Source organism: Macadamia integrifolia, chromosome 8, assembly GCF_013358625.1.
Source record: "Macadamia integrifolia cultivar HAES 741 chromosome 8, SCU_Mint_v3, whole genome shotgun sequence".
NCBI classification, from domain to species: domain Eukaryota; kingdom Viridiplantae; phylum Streptophyta; class Magnoliopsida; order Proteales; family Proteaceae; genus Macadamia; species Macadamia integrifolia.
The window spans coordinates 6,800,975-6,816,564 of NC_056564.1; the positions used below are offsets into that span (position 1 = coordinate 6,800,975).

The 15,590-nt window shown below is 38.6% G+C and overlaps 1 protein-coding gene across 2 annotated transcripts in view; it reads left to right on the forward strand.

Moving 5' to 3' along the window:
* Positions 1-10,159, forward strand: part of LOC122087573 (cytosolic endo-beta-N-acetylglucosaminidase 1-like) — a 30,821-nt gene extending 20,662 nt beyond the window's left edge. For both annotated transcript variants that reach the window (XM_042656748.1, XM_042656747.1), the window contains 5 exons: positions 1,206-1,287; positions 1,446-1,526; positions 3,501-3,556; positions 4,305-4,440; positions 8,912-10,159. In XM_042656748.1, coding sequence (XP_042512682.1) covers positions 1,206-1,287; positions 1,446-1,526; positions 3,501-3,556; positions 4,305-4,440; positions 8,912-9,724 — 1,168 coding nt within the window. In that variant the 3' untranslated portion in view covers positions 9,725-10,159. The remainder of the gene's footprint in view (positions 1-1,205; positions 1,288-1,445; positions 1,527-3,500; positions 3,557-4,304; positions 4,441-8,911) is intronic.
* Positions 10,160-15,590: the final 5,431 nt, after the last annotated feature.

Genomic DNA, 15,590 nt, shown 5'->3' on the forward strand with positions numbered 1-15,590 from the left:
TTCTAATATCTAAAATTCTCATATTTGTACTCTTTACATGTAGAAACACCCCATAATGATCTCTCCAAATCTCTTCTATTGGCCTTGAAGAATGTGTATATTGTATACACCCTTCAATAGCTCCATTATGTCCTTTTTTTCTGCTTGTGGTCTACTTGATTGCACCTGGCAATAGGCTCCATACTTTGTTCACATCATCACATGTGATGAATCAGATTCAGTTCTGTAATACAGTTTTCCTTTCTATTTGGAACTTGTGATATCAAGGAATCTAAATGTCATAATTCTGTTTTCATTTCATGGATTCCAGTTGGCCTACCCTAAACTACTTCATGCTGCCAAACTTTGATCTTGTTGATTGCATCTTGATTTCCTAATCTGGTTGGAGATTTATTAGTTTCTATTTTGGAATATCAAGAACTGTTCTTTAAGTTTCTGTTGACCCTGATTTCAGTAGTGGAGGTATATCTTAGGTTGCTGATATTAAATCTGAAATTTGATTGTTTGGAAGATCTGTTGTATGGTTGATTTTGAGGTTTCCTAGGCATACAAGGAACTGCCCATATAAACAAATCAACCCTTGGATCTGGCTGAAAGTTTCAGCAACTATTTTAGACTTACAGAGAACCATTCCACCAGGAGGATAACTTTTTGATTTGACTATGTAGAAATCAAATAAACCAGAATCTATGAAGAAGAAAAAAGGCAGAAGAAGAGAGAGAGGACAATACGATGGAGACTGAGAAGAGGAAGTGAGAACTGGAACACGATGGGAATTGGATCACCTATTGTGGTCTAGCTCATATAATATTAAATCATCCACCCTTAGTAGGAATCCTACTAAGACTCTTAAGTCTAATTACAATAAAGAGGAATAACTAGAAATGGAAATAACAATTAGAAGCAGATTACAACTCAACATTATCCCATTATCCCATGGTACACTACACTCCTCACGGTACACTTTTAACAGACTTTATTAAATTTCTCTTGATTATGGAATTTTATACTCTATTCGATCCTGTTGTGTTGGTTCTGATCTTAGACATCAGAACCACGTTACTTATTTTTTTCCCCTATGGTGTTGTTAATGTTTTCCATTTTCCTATTAATATGTCAACTGTCTAGCTTTTTCATCTTTCATTATTCTCTCTTAGACTTAATAGATTGTTTGAGTACCTTCTCCATTATGTTTGACGTTGCAGCTGGTGGGGCCTTATTGAGCAATCATGGGGAATACTTCAATTCTACCCAAAGGTTCTACCGTTTTACTCCAATTTTGATCAGGTAACTGATTTGCACGTTGTTTCTTTTTGTATTGTTTGTATTGTTTTTATGTTCTCTTAAAATTCGTATACTTGAAATTTAATGACATGACAGAGTTGACTCTGAGTCAGCTATTGGTCAATTTATGAACATCTTTCTTTGTCTTTGTCTTTGGTCAGGGTCATGGTTATCATTTCTCTGTCGAAGGAAAGCAAGTAGGAGATGACCCTTGGTATAACATATCCTGTCAAAGCTTTCAGGTATCTTGCTGATAGTTCTCTTATTTCTCCATCACATATTATCATGACATGCAACCATACCTTCATTTATATATATATATATATATATATATATATGTATATGCGTTTGTAGATCAATATGTCTTTTGGAGGGGGACTAGCGAAACTGTTCTTTTTTTTTTTGGATGAATAAAAAATTCATTACCGAGGGAAAGAAAAGGGGGGGGGGGAGAGAACAAACAAAGCACAAACAAATTACAAGGCCCAACCCTTACAAGGGGGGAGGCAAGGGCCTACAAAAGGGAAGGAAAAGAGCCCCAACCAAGCACAACCAAGGATTAAAGTATCGGTATCGGTATCGGTCGCCGTATCGGTCGACCAAAATTAAGATACTTATCGGAGGCTATCGTATCGTATCATATCAGAGATATGCTAAGATACGCTAAAGATACACACATAAATGGATATGAAACACCTTTTTAAACACTTTTGCATAAAAAATTTGTTAAAAAAAGCTATTGATAAAATGTATTATGCATAAACTCTAAATTGAGGGTATCGCACTAAGAATTCAAGGTTTGTAGTTGTCCCATAAATGTAAAATCCTTGTTCCCAACCTTGACTTCCACTTTAGTTAAAGAGAAATATGTCTGGCAGCAACTTTGGAACAAACACGCCTCAAAAAATCGTGTTTTCTGAAAAAATACCCATCTTGGCCATTATATGACCGTAGTGCACTGTATCGGTATATACCGATACTCACCGATATGTACTGATACTCATCGATTTGTACCGATTGATTTCACCTCGATTTTATATTTTCCATAGAGTATCAGTACGCATCGATAGTGTATTGGTGCATATCGGTATGTATAGTAGGATGTATATCGATACGAAAGGATTTTAAAAATTTCATGTATCGTATCGGTGTGTATTGTATCGGTCGGATAAATTTAAGATACGTATTGGAGGGTATCGTATCGGTATCAGAGATACTTTAAACCATGAGCACAACACACTAAAAAAAGAAAAAGCCTGACCACAACATGGCAATCAGACCCAATCTCAAAGAAAGCACGCTACCCAGGAAAGGAGGGCGGCCCAAAATGCATAGTGGTCCAGCAAATCATAACAAGATATCACGAAAAAGGACATGACTACGGATTTCCATACTAGAAGGCAAAATTTTCTCATTGCTGGGAAAGGAATAGACCTGGTAGGGCTGATTCTTGGGATAAGGAGGGGTGCTTATGTTGCGCCTTTTTGAAACAACTATTGTGGTTTGCATTGAGCTGCCCAACTATGTTATAGATGGTGCATATCTCCTGAAAATCATTAAGTTCCATGAATAAACAAGAAGACTTTAAAAGTTATTTGGCTATCTATTTTTCCAACATGAATCTGAAGGTACAAAATATTCAACATATGTATGTACATATACACATAAGTTGGGATAAGGCTCAGTTTGTTGTTGTTGTTGTTGTTGTATGCGCATATACACATAACCATTTGATCTTCACGCACTACCTTTAAGTGCATATAACTCGCCTATTTCGTCCATATCATGTCATGAAGTATGTCAACTGTTACTTGGATGGTCAGTAGCAGGGGTATCAAGTAATTTGAACGACATTAATTTTCATGAGCTTGCCTCACATTATTAGTCAAGTCGAACATGAGGCTTACACTTCACACTCAAAACTTATTCCTTGCTTTCTGGGCTAGTGATCTGCCTTGCTTTATGCCATCCGTCTTTGAAAATAACAACATAATTTATTGCTTTGTAGAAATGCTCTAATATGCTATATTGTTCCTATAGCATTCTATCAGCTGCAATTTTAAGCATTTGATATTTTTTTTTAGCATGCATTCAACTGCCTCCAAAACTTTATACACGAAAATCTGTTAAGCTATTGATAATTCTCAAGTGACTTTTCCATTACTTAAAGCTCAATCTCTCTCTTTCAAAATCATTTATTTATTAATTGTTTGCAGCCTGTCCTTGACAATGGTGTGGATTCTACACTCAACACATTACAGGTCCTTGTCAAGTAAGATGTTATTGCCCCACTGATATCCTTTTATTTATGGCAACTTATCATGCTTCTCATACTTCCAACTCAATGCATCTCATGTCAAGGTGTATGGGATCTAGTCTTGTGGTAAAGCAGATAAACAAGCAAATGAAATTATGCTTCATAGATATTGTAGTTTCTTAGAAGAAACTTCCTCCACCTGGATGCATCCTAACACCTGATATGCACCTTTTCCTGAACTTTAGCCTTTTCTCCTTTTAGGCTTTCTACCTTGTGCCTTAAATGGGATGGTTAAATTTGTTACAATTTTAACCTTAACAATGCCTCACCCATGAGATGGCCTTATTTACTGAAAATATTAGGACTGTTGACTATTGAGGCAGGTTGTAAACTTCATGCATGGTATGTGAGATTAGGAAGAAAATGCATTTATTTTTCTACTGTTAGAAGCAAAATATGGCAATAAGCTCATGAGATTAGCATACATTTTATTTAACTCTCAAAACTACCATTTAAATTTGGTCTCTCTGTTCCTTAGTCCTTACCAGGATGAGAGTTTGTCACAGAATTATTCACTTAGGAAAATTTATGTCATCTGTCCAAAGTTTTTCTCGTCTTCTGCTTTCCTGGAAAACAAAAAGAAATTGCACTACAAATTAACTTTTAGGGGGGAAATTTATTTTTATCTTTGCTTTTTTGTTTCGGAAACTTTCTTTTTAATGGAAAATTTCTGTTTGAATAAGTAATTATTTGCGACTGGTAGCTTTAAGGATGCATCTTATAGTGGAGGAGGGAACATCACATTTAAAGGGACTCTTGAAGACACTGCTTATTTCACGACACGGATTTTTTGCGGGAAACTACCATTGGCTGATCTACCAGTCCATTTTACATATTCTGTAAGCACTTCATTTGCGGTACTGACTAGTAGATTTGAGGCATCTTGGACAATTATCTTGTGTTTATTAAACCAGTGTAAGGATATGTTTTGAATAAGTTTCCATTTTCTAAGATCTAATTAGAATATCACTGATCAGGGCCTGAGGCCAAATCATTATTACGGGGAGCTCTTACCGTATATGAGCTGAATAAAAAATATGTCCTGACATACAAGTAGATGCAATAAGAATTCTATGGAACTTTCTCCGTCACTTAATGGATCTCATGCCCTGCTTTGTCAAAATCTAACGTTTTGGATGATTTTGACAATCTAATTTTTCATGTTGCTTTGGATGGGAAATATACTACGCCAAATGGAGATGTCCACACAGCATATAATATGGGCTTGTCAAAAGTCCTCAATTTTCACATGTTGTATCGTACATGCATCTTAACCATAATTCTAGTCACGAGTCTATTGACAAGTCATTCAGCTGGTTTGGAGTTTGAACCCATGGCTGCAGTTCTCCCCTAAACGGCAATAACTAGTGTACTAGTGTTTTGAAACCCAGTTTGTTCCTTCTGGTTGGACTTGTTGCCCTGGAATTGAACCCTTGTGCAGTTTGATCAATCCTTAATCAGGAACACTACAATAACTGGATTCAATTTTGCAGCCACCTAAAGCAGTGAACTATTTAATAGTATGCTATAAACCATTTTACTGGACCTTTTTTTTTATTTTTTTATTTTTTTATTTTTTTTGGGGGGGGGGTGTTTGGGTTGTCATTTTTCATTGCCATCAAGCAGCCCCTTTTAATGCTGCCAGTCCGTCTGGGGTTTGGACAGGTTACCGCCACCTGAATGGTTGATCTTGAGTACAAGTTTAGAACATTAACCTGTAGCAGCAGGTAAGGTGTGTAAAGCTATATTAAATTCTGGTTCACTTAATTTCCTTACACAAGTTACCAATATTTACATTATTCCTTCACATATTGGACTTGGATTTATACTGGGAATGGGCCTAAAATATGAACGTTGGGCTAAATAAAATATGTATGTATTATGTATGGTATATATAATGCATAATATGGAATATAGCATTTACTTATTTAGCATTTTTATGTGAGTAAATGGCTATTTAGGAGGGCCGGAGCAAATCTTTTACCCTAACCCTCCGAGGGAGGGCAGTGGCATATTTTAACCTTTGCCCTTACCCTACGATGGATAATGATGCGTTAGCCCAGCAAGAAAAGTCCTACCACTATATAAACGGGCATTAGCGCGCAACCTATAAGCGCGCTCCCGCGTCAAAGCATGCTAACACGTCTTAGTAATAGGTTTGTGAGCTGATCTACGAGCACCCTTCCCGAAACCATTGATTTCATGTCTAACATCCTTGTTTCGGCCTAAATCTGCTATTTTCACTGATTCTCCAACATGAGCTGATGAGACTCTCATTCCTGTCTTGCTCCTATTATCCTAGTAGACAAGAAGACTATGGCAAGCGCTACCTCCTGCATGGAGGAACTAGCCTTTGGTTAGCCCAGGAGTTCAATCCCTCTCCCGGTGTCCGAGTACCCCCAAAAAAGGGGAGAATGCATTCTAACTAGTAGCTACTCATTACACAAGAAAGAGTGTAGATTTCAGTTCAGTCTATAGACTCCCTCCGGCAGTCGGATATCAATAATCACTTTGCTTTAGTAGAGTGAGGAGTGAACGAATGTATTCCACAGTGCCGCTAACGGTCTTTGTGTGCCAAGTCACTGGACGGCGAAACTAATTCTCCCGAGGTTGAGCTTTCAAAGTGGGATTGTTCCAACACGACCAGCAAGTGATTCCTAATATGAACGAGACAGGGGGAACAACTATTGCTGGCCTAGCTACTCATCTGAGCTCATCGCTCGAGGATCTATGAGCACCGTTGTGCTAACATGCGCGTTGTAGTTTTCAACTTGGTTCTGGCGTGCGCTTGACTCTCTGCAGAACAAAAGCGAGCCGTTGGCTCACCTTATTCTGGCGCGCTAGCCATTGTATATAGATGATCTACGAGCACCCTTGCTTCTTTAGGTTGAGGTACAAATTGTCTTTATATAGCAGTAGGCCTTTTCTTGCTGGGCTAGGCACTTACGTTTTTTGGCTTTGCTAGAATGGAGAGAATAAATGGACTCCTCAAGGGCTACTTAGTACTTTAGTGCAAACCAGAAGGACAGGAGCTGTTGGATGTTGCTCAGTGCTGCTATAAGTTAACCATTGGTACGCGCTTCCCGGCCCCTCACTCAGTCTTAGATGCCGATCAGTGGCCTATTAACCGAATTATGATTCTTTTTAGTCCTATTGTTGCAAACGAATAAGACGGTCACGCTAGCCTTTTGAAGCAGCTAGCAGATTCTGAAGAAATGAGCTTCAGGCTATGTAGTCTGATGCAGCTAGATGAAGCCCTTATGTAATAGGGCAGATAGGAGGTTGGAAAGAAACCAGAGGTATGACGGAGCATCCCCACTTAGTGATTAGTCTGCTAGTTCATGCAAATCCGAAGAAGTTATCACGAACAAGCCACATGTAGGGAAAATTGCACGTGTGGTTCTGGCCGAGCATTGCCCTCTGTAGCTGCATTAGGAGACATTAGATAGACTCTAGTGATACACTAAGAGAGTCGGCTAGGTAGTACACAATGAGGATTCCCCGCCTGACATCTAGGAAAGCTCCTTTCTACTGTGGGAATGAAGTGCTCACTCAAGCTTCCTTGTTCCCAACCAACATAGGGCTTGCGGAAAGTGCAATTGCCAAAGCCAGCTATAGGTGTCGGTTTCCGCCAAAAGGCTTTTGAGCAACCTTCGCCCAGCCATACATGCTTTCTCCAGAAAGTGGTGGAATTCATACATGGCCCACTGTTGTTGCTGGGCTTCATCAAACAGAGAATCATGGGGGACCTCTTCCCCCTCAGGAACCCAACCCCTGCCTCTTTGTTGGTTGAGGGCACCCCTTATGGCATTAGAAGAAGCTGTGCTTCGGATTTCAAAATGAGGGCTCTTCTGTTTTCTTACTGAGCTAGACGTTCCCAGATCAGTGACTATTAAAGGAAGGGGGATACCATAAAGTGATTATGTTAGATGTTTGTGATCCATCATAAATAAAGAAGGCGATATAGAGGATGATGTGTCAAATAGAATTAAAGAGAGAAGGACGAAGTGGAGAAGTGCGTCTGGAGTTTTGTGTGACCAACGTGTACCTGTAAAACTTAAAGGAAAATTCTATAGGACAATCGTACGCCCGATTATAATACATGAGGCATAATGTTGGGTAGTTGAGAAGCGGCATATTGATAAGCTGTGTAGCGGAGATGGGGATGTTAAGATGGATGTGCAGGAAAACTAGGAAGGATAAAGGTAAGGAATAAACGTATTAGAGCGGATTTGGGAAAATTGTTGGAGATGGTATAGCCATGTTCAACGGAAGCCATTGGATGCACCAGTAAGGAGGAGTATCTGATCCAGATTGAAGGATCTAAAAGAGCTAGGGGCAGGCCAAAAATGACCATAGGAGAAATAGTGAGGAAATACATTCACATATTAGGCCTTGTCCCGAATATGGCCTTGAATAGAGGAGATTGGAGGGCTAGGATCCAGGTAGTGGACCCATCTAGTTGTGTTCTACTTCGTTACGATTTTTGATCATCTGTTTCCTTTCACTTTTACTTTTCATTTTCTTTGTCCTTACTTGGATCCATGTAGCCAACCCCATTAAGTTGGGACAAGGCTTTGTAGTTGTTGTTGTTGCTCTTATCCTACTCCTAGGGTAAAAGGGTTTTTTTTTTTTTTTGGATAAATAAATGAATTCATTACCAGTAGGAGAGATATATACAAGGGGAGGGGAGGGGAAGGGAAGGGGAAGAGAGGGAAGGGGGGGGGGGGGGGGCACAGCCCAAAAGCTAAACCCAAGGGCCAGCACAAAATAACACAAAAGCGGGGGCCCTAGCTAGAAAACAACCAAGGGGGCAATCAAAGCGGGTTGGGTGGGGGATAAAAAAGATAGAGAGGGAGGCCCCAGGAGACAACAATTAACTTGTTCCTTGGGGTATCAAAGATCCTACGCTGAGGGATGCATCTAAGTTTGGAGCTAACATCAATGTAGATGGCATTCCAAATCTTCTCAAAGGAGCGAGAGTTGGAAGTCCCAGGGTAAAAGGTTACAACTACCTACAAGGGTAAGAGTAAGGCCAATGTCTAACCGTACCCTGCCACTCTACATTCCTCATATTAGAATTCATGTAGATTTCTGCGGAGGAGGTTCCACCCATCAATACTTGAATACTGTAAAATCTAATATATTAAAGATCCTCTAAAGCTAACCTGAGTATTTGACTTCGATTTTCAAAAAACAAATCTTGACTTTCTTAACCAGCACTCTAGCAATACTTGAACACAATCACTATCTAGGTTGAGTAACTTACCTTTGTCCAGTCCCTTAAACTGTCATCATATTTTCATGCAGGTGAGATCAGATGGGAGCTCTTCTTTGGGGCTTGTTCTTGAATTAGTTTCTGTCACAAATGGAAAAAAGTCGGTCCTTCTTGCTTGCTTGGGGAGCTCCTTAGAAAACATGAACCAGTTCTCAAGCAAATTTGATAAAGTTGTTATGACACATGTGAAAAGCAAAACTGAGGCAGCACCAGGATGGATTATACATGAGGCTAGCATCGCAATGAATGGTTACACCTTGACAGAAATTCGTGTTGTCTGCTATAAGTTAAAGCCTGGATTTAATGAATTGAGATTACAGCCAGACCACAAGTCAGGTGACCAAACTGCCAATTTGGTTACTAGTCCTTCAGTTTATCATGCTTCTCTCGGTCATATCAGCATTAGAAATTATGAGCAGAAAGACTTCCCACCTTCCACTTGTTGGGAGGTCAAGGTTCAGGATATTTTATGGGCCTCAAATTCTCAAGGTACCAGGACAGTGAGTATTAAGATTGTGTGGGAATTGAAAAGAGGGGACAGTTCTGTGTTCGCTAAATATATTATGTACGTCAAGAAAATTGCAGAAAATGAGGCTGTGGATGCGACACTTGGAGAAATCAAGGACTATCTTGGTGTAGCACATGTGCAAGCTTTCTATGTTTCTGATCTTGTGGTTCCCCCAGGCATTTCCAGTCTCAAATTCTTCATTCAAGTTTGTCATGTTGATGGGTTTTGCCAGCAGCTGGATAATTCTCCCAACATTATTATTGGTTGTCAAAGGTACATAGAAGACTTCTGTCGGTTGGAATTGAACCCTGGTCGTTGTACCCAATCCAATTATTAGACAAGTTGACTTATGCCAATTCAAGCTTGGGGAGAATAAAAGCTGGTGGGATTGGATATAGATTGCCTCCCTTCACAAAAGCTATTTGATCTTTCTTCTTTTAATATTGTTTTTTATCTGGCACATACTGCATGATAGTAGTGCCCTTTTATCTAATAAAGGGATGGACAAAGGGAAAGAGTTCTATTTTGAACCGAAGCTAGAATAGCCAGGGTAGTGAGTGGGAGTAGAAAAGCAAAGCAAACTTTTAGTCTTTCATTCTGATGTATATATAATTCTATGATCTGGCCAGAATTTTAGAGGGAACCATACAGTCTAAAATAAGTGTATAACTTGACCATAAGTACATTGTAAGTTTTCTTTCTGTATCCTTTACTTTATCTTTACATACATACATACATGTCGATTTAAACGTAATAATTCTGTTTCTTTTAATGGGAGTGTGGTTCAATGAGAACATAACAAATGATTATGTATCGATTTTGTTTTGTAGCTTAGCTAAAACAAACTTATGCATGTGATTTGCATATTTGTAATTTTGTTAGTAAGTGTTGTATAGATTTTGAAAGCATTTAGTATTATGGTAGGGCATTTTATGTTTTAGATGGATTCGATATGTTTGCATCCTTTGTAAAATTGATGGATATACCTGCCAATAATTGGTTAGATTTCTGAGAAATCCTTATTATTTTTATTTTTTCTCAGAAGAGGGGGTGGGGGGTGTTAATGATGTAAACCCTTCTTGAAATTGTGTGATTCTAGTTTATGTTTGATATAAATCTACTTCTCAAGTTCTGTAATTTATGTATCTGATACTTGTATATTACAAGTGCTATGAACGAATACAGATGGCAATTATTATTATAATGCTAATTGCAAGGTTACTCAACTGTGTTATAGGTATTGGTTGTGAATTGTGGCTTATTGTGTGTAATGTTTCATATATTCTCCTCTGTACCGGGTGGCAGAAAAATTAGCTTTCTTCTCTTTTTTTCTTTTTTTCGGGAGGGGATGGTGGAAGAGAGATTCAAACACGCCAAATTTGATTTGTCCTCTTGGAATAAGGAAAGTTCCTTGAAAAATAATGAAATGGGAGATACCATGTGATCCAATGTCACAATCTAGTAATAATCACCGTTGTTGTTGTGGTCTTTTTTTTCTTCTTTGAGCTACTTCTTTTGTAGAGAATCCCTCACGTTCTATAAAAGTTAAAGTTTTTAGGTGAAGAGTTCCAGCTAATATATGAAGGCTTCTAATGTCCCAAAAGTTTTCAACTGAGGATTATTCCTAACACTCCACCTCATGTGTTGTCCTTTGTTTGAGTGGCAATATATGTGGCATGTATGATACTTCTTTTGGGTTATTGTATAGAAATGTATTGTTGATGTAATGGGTTTGATAGATCTGATACCATTAAAAGTAGGATAATTTACAGTGCCACTCCTTAGAGAATTTCATTATTATAAGAACACCCCCTCTATAATACTAAATTAGATTCAGACCCCCTACCGTTAATTACTATTACAGAATATACCTTATATGCTGATGCCAGTTAATATATATATTTTTTTTAATACCAAAATGGCCTTATTAAATGTGAAGGAGCTAAAATACTCATCTAATTAGTCCCCATCCCCAATCCAAAAGCTAGTGTACCCTGACACTAACCCCAAATTGATACCTTCACGTTGGGAGCACCACGATTGTTTAGAGCACCGAGGATCCAAAATAGAGCTAGAGACTATAAAACTCTCTAAAAAGTCTGCAACTTCCTCCACAAGTACATGACAAAGCTTGGGTTGATGACCATGGAGCTGCTTTTACCATCTCCCTTGGCCACGGCGAATACTCCGAGCTCCCCTCTTTTTTTTCCTTTTTTTGAGCAACAGATAATTTGATAGTTTCCAATTTTCCAGTTCTAGCAGGGGAAAAAAAAAAAATTTGAAACGGTCGGTAGATCTTGTAGTTTTAGCGATTGCCTCTGCAACTTCAAACTTCAAAGGCATCATCAATATCGTTAGAACTCTGGTCTCTTGGATCTTTCAGCTCTTTGGCATCTGATATTTCCTCATTGGAAGAGGGATTTATCAAGTAAATTTTCGAACGAATAACCACTCTGTCGTATCTCTTGCTCCTTATTTCTTCCAATCTATCTTTAGAGGGCTCCGATTGTGTTTATTGCTGATGATGAATCGCCTGCTATTTTCGAATCTTGGTTTGGTTTTTTTACATTTCTCCCCCTCTGGTATTTGGATTCTCGATAGATACATCCGATGACGATCTCTGACTCCCGCCAGAAACGTTAGTCTCTGTGCTCCGATTCCTAGTCTCAGTTGACTTACCTGCATCTGCATGAACGAAATCTGTCTTCTCTCTCCTAATTCTCTGTAGCACCGATCTTCCCATTCCCCGTTCGAACTTTGAAACGAACGAAAGCAGAGAAGCAGCAGAAGAACGACAGCGATCAAACAACCAACAAATATTGCTATGACAATATAGTCTTGGACCGAATGGTGACGTTCTAGCAGTGAGCTTTCTCAATATTGTATTGGATGCCATTAATGCCGTCGGCGACAGTGAGACTTTAGTTTTCCTACAAGGGAAAAGTCATACATTTGGGAGGAAATGGGGGAGAGTATCTGTTGATGAGGGCACGGTGAAGGTGAGCCGAGTAGAGGTAGGGGTGAAGAGGATTTGGTAAAAACATGAGTTTTAATTAATAGGGTAAAGAGAAGGTGTTCTTATAATAATGACATTTTTCAATGGGTGACGTTGTAAATTATCCTTAAAAGTATTTAGTTAAGACCTAGGAGAGAATGAGATGCTCACCTGAGTTTCGATGAAAGAATTTGTGTTATATTTATACTGTGTACATTTAAAATTCCCAAGTAGATATAGCTGTAGCTAGAGTACAATTGTTTTTTTTTTCAGATGGATACCGTATAAATTTCAGGATATCTGGAACGATGATGTGGTACCACTGGTGTTCTCTCCAAGTAGTTTCTTGTCATCCTCTTGATTGCCCAAAATACCTTCCAATTCACCCAAAACATCAATACCTATATCCCCCATTCTTTCCTGATGATCTGGCAATAACAGAATCATGCCCTTGCTGTTTTTTTTTTTGTTTTTTTTTTTGGGGGGTTGGGTGGTGGAGGTGGGGCGGGGGTAGAATTGGCCTCATCTGAATTGCCATGCATGTAGAATTAGTGCTATGGATACGGTTTAATTTGTGACCAATTTGGTTACAGCTTGAAGATCCCATTTATTGTAAGGGTGAGACTTGATAGGCTGGGTGACAAACAGAATTTGTAATTTTTAGGGGTGGACCTTCTTTGTCCACCACACAATGATGTGGCACTGTGATAGAATGTCTATTGATGTAATTTCATAACATGACTAACTTCCCCTCTTCTCTTTCACCTGCTTCTCCTGCAATAGGTCCCTTCTCCGGGGTTGAAATCGTCTACAATTCCGTGTAATACCACCTTCAGGCGGTGACATGTGTATTGATACCAATACAATGGCCCAGATCTGGTACAACTAATAAAACATTAAATCTGTGAAAAGACATTTAAATCAGATCTGGGCCATTGTATTGGTATCAATACATGTGTCACCACTTAAAGGTGGTATTGCACGGAATTGTAGATGATTTTTTTCCCCCTTCTCCGACCTTATTGTTATTGTTGGCAGTGGCATCGAGGTTGACGGTGTTAAGATCTTTGTCAAGGGCAGAGGAGGATTACTTGGTGGGGATAGGAATTCCGGTTCTGGTTTTGCAAAAAGGGTTGGGACTGGAATTCCAGGTTGGGGAGGGGATTACCCAATCATTGACCCCTGCAACCTGGTACAACTTCTTTGGGATGCTGTTCTAGCGGTTGGTGCCTGAATCGAAGGAGTCAGGTCTCTTCAGGAAATCTCCGGTCACTTCTCTAAGTACCCACCAAGATGTCGATGAGCCAAGGATTGGGGGGAATGGCACCCGTTGTCTCTCCTTCTTCATGAACCTGAATGCCCCCCAAAAAATCCTTCAGAGCTACAAATTAATTGGACATGATTTTCCTGTGTTACCTCCTCTACGCATTCCGCAACCTCGATTCGATCCGCCCATTCAGCTCCCTCCCTACTACGAGGGTTCAATTTGGAATCGGGTTTCTTGACAGAACCATGTTCGATTTGGTGGCGTCACTCGTTGGAAAAACCTCCTCCTGGGTAAAGGTTTTCTTTTCTTGAGGGAATTTACATGGACTTGGATCGAACGTTTCAATTTAACCCTCGAGGTTCCAGGTTTGCTTTGAAATGGAACACCACTAGCCGAGTAGGAATTTAACTGAGTCCCCAATTCAACCATCGCCTGGCCCGCTCTGTCGTGGTCTGGAACGAACACCAATTTGGGCAGCGGGACGCCGGGAGCAGGGAGAGTGGGGAGTTGCAGGGGGAGGGGGATTTGGGGGCAGGGAGTCGTAGGGCCAGGGCTCGCCGACGGAGAAGAAGGGGCTTGTGAGAGGGAGAGGAAATTACTAAAGTAATCACCCCACTAAAAAGGAGAGATAAAGTAATGAAGGGTGAGAAATAGGAAGAAAATTATTGTTACCACCCTGTTTACAAAAAGAACCCCCTTTTTTTGGTTAAATCATAAAGTAGATTCCAGCACATGTAAGTTTCAACCCATACAAAGTTGTTTCGTGACAAAATAAATGTTTCATTACCAAAAAAAAAAAGATAATAAATATTTGAAAATCAGGATCATGGGAGAATGTATAGTAGTGATCAGATATTCTAAAAATGCATGGAGAAAGAGGCTATTTGATTGAATCAGACTCAAATACAAATGGTTAATCCAAGGCATGTATTAGTATCCAAAATAGTCATAATTGTCACATTTTTATTTTGCTTGCATGAGATGAACAGACCAAACAAATGAATTTTTCTCTTATTTTAGGAGTTTTGGAAAAAAGGTTACATGCCTATCGTAAGAACCTTCCTTTCATACCTACTTTAAACATTGCCACATAAATAGCTGATGTGGCAATGTACTAAATTTTAGTTCCTTATTGAATATAGTATCCTATCATGTCTTGATATGTATTTTTCATGTATGTCTATGCATGTTTGCGGTATTCCAACGCTACTATGCACTCTGTGATAACATTAGATTTTTAAAGTTTATTTTTGCTAATGTGAAAAACTACAATAAGACTCAAACTTGACAAGTGAACAAGGGCCTAGGAGTTCTACATATCAACAAGAAAGGTTTCTATTGTATCAATCTAGTCTTGTTTGATTCTTGTTGAAGCATATATTGAGGGGGTGGAGGCAAACAATTTCAAAACGTACTTTTCATTCATTAGATAGAGAAAATAACCAACATTTGTGATCCGCTGCCGAATGTATTCCAATTCCAATAGCTAAGACTCAGATCAAGGGCATTATAAAAATAAAATAAAATAAAAAAAAAACTTAATATCAACAAATACACGATATATCAATATTGATTTGATACTTTTTAGACCTATTAGTTCTTACAAGAATAGTGGAAATTTGGAATCGGATTTTTAGGTAAATAATATAAAATCTGAATTTTAAATTAAAAAATAAGTAAAATAAAGTCACTTCTAGTAGATCAAGGAAAAGTTAGAAATTCAAAAGGTTTTATCTTTTTCTGTTTAAGTACTTATAACTTCAAATTTTCTAGCAACTACTATTTTGGTGAATTGGAAGAAAATAAAAATAGGTATATAAATGGATATTCTTATTGATATCCTTTAAGGTGTCAAATAATTTGTAATTTTACTTTCTTATCTTTTTAGTATAATATGCTTTTTTTTTTAGTTAAGGTAATTATATCATTTCACATGTAAAC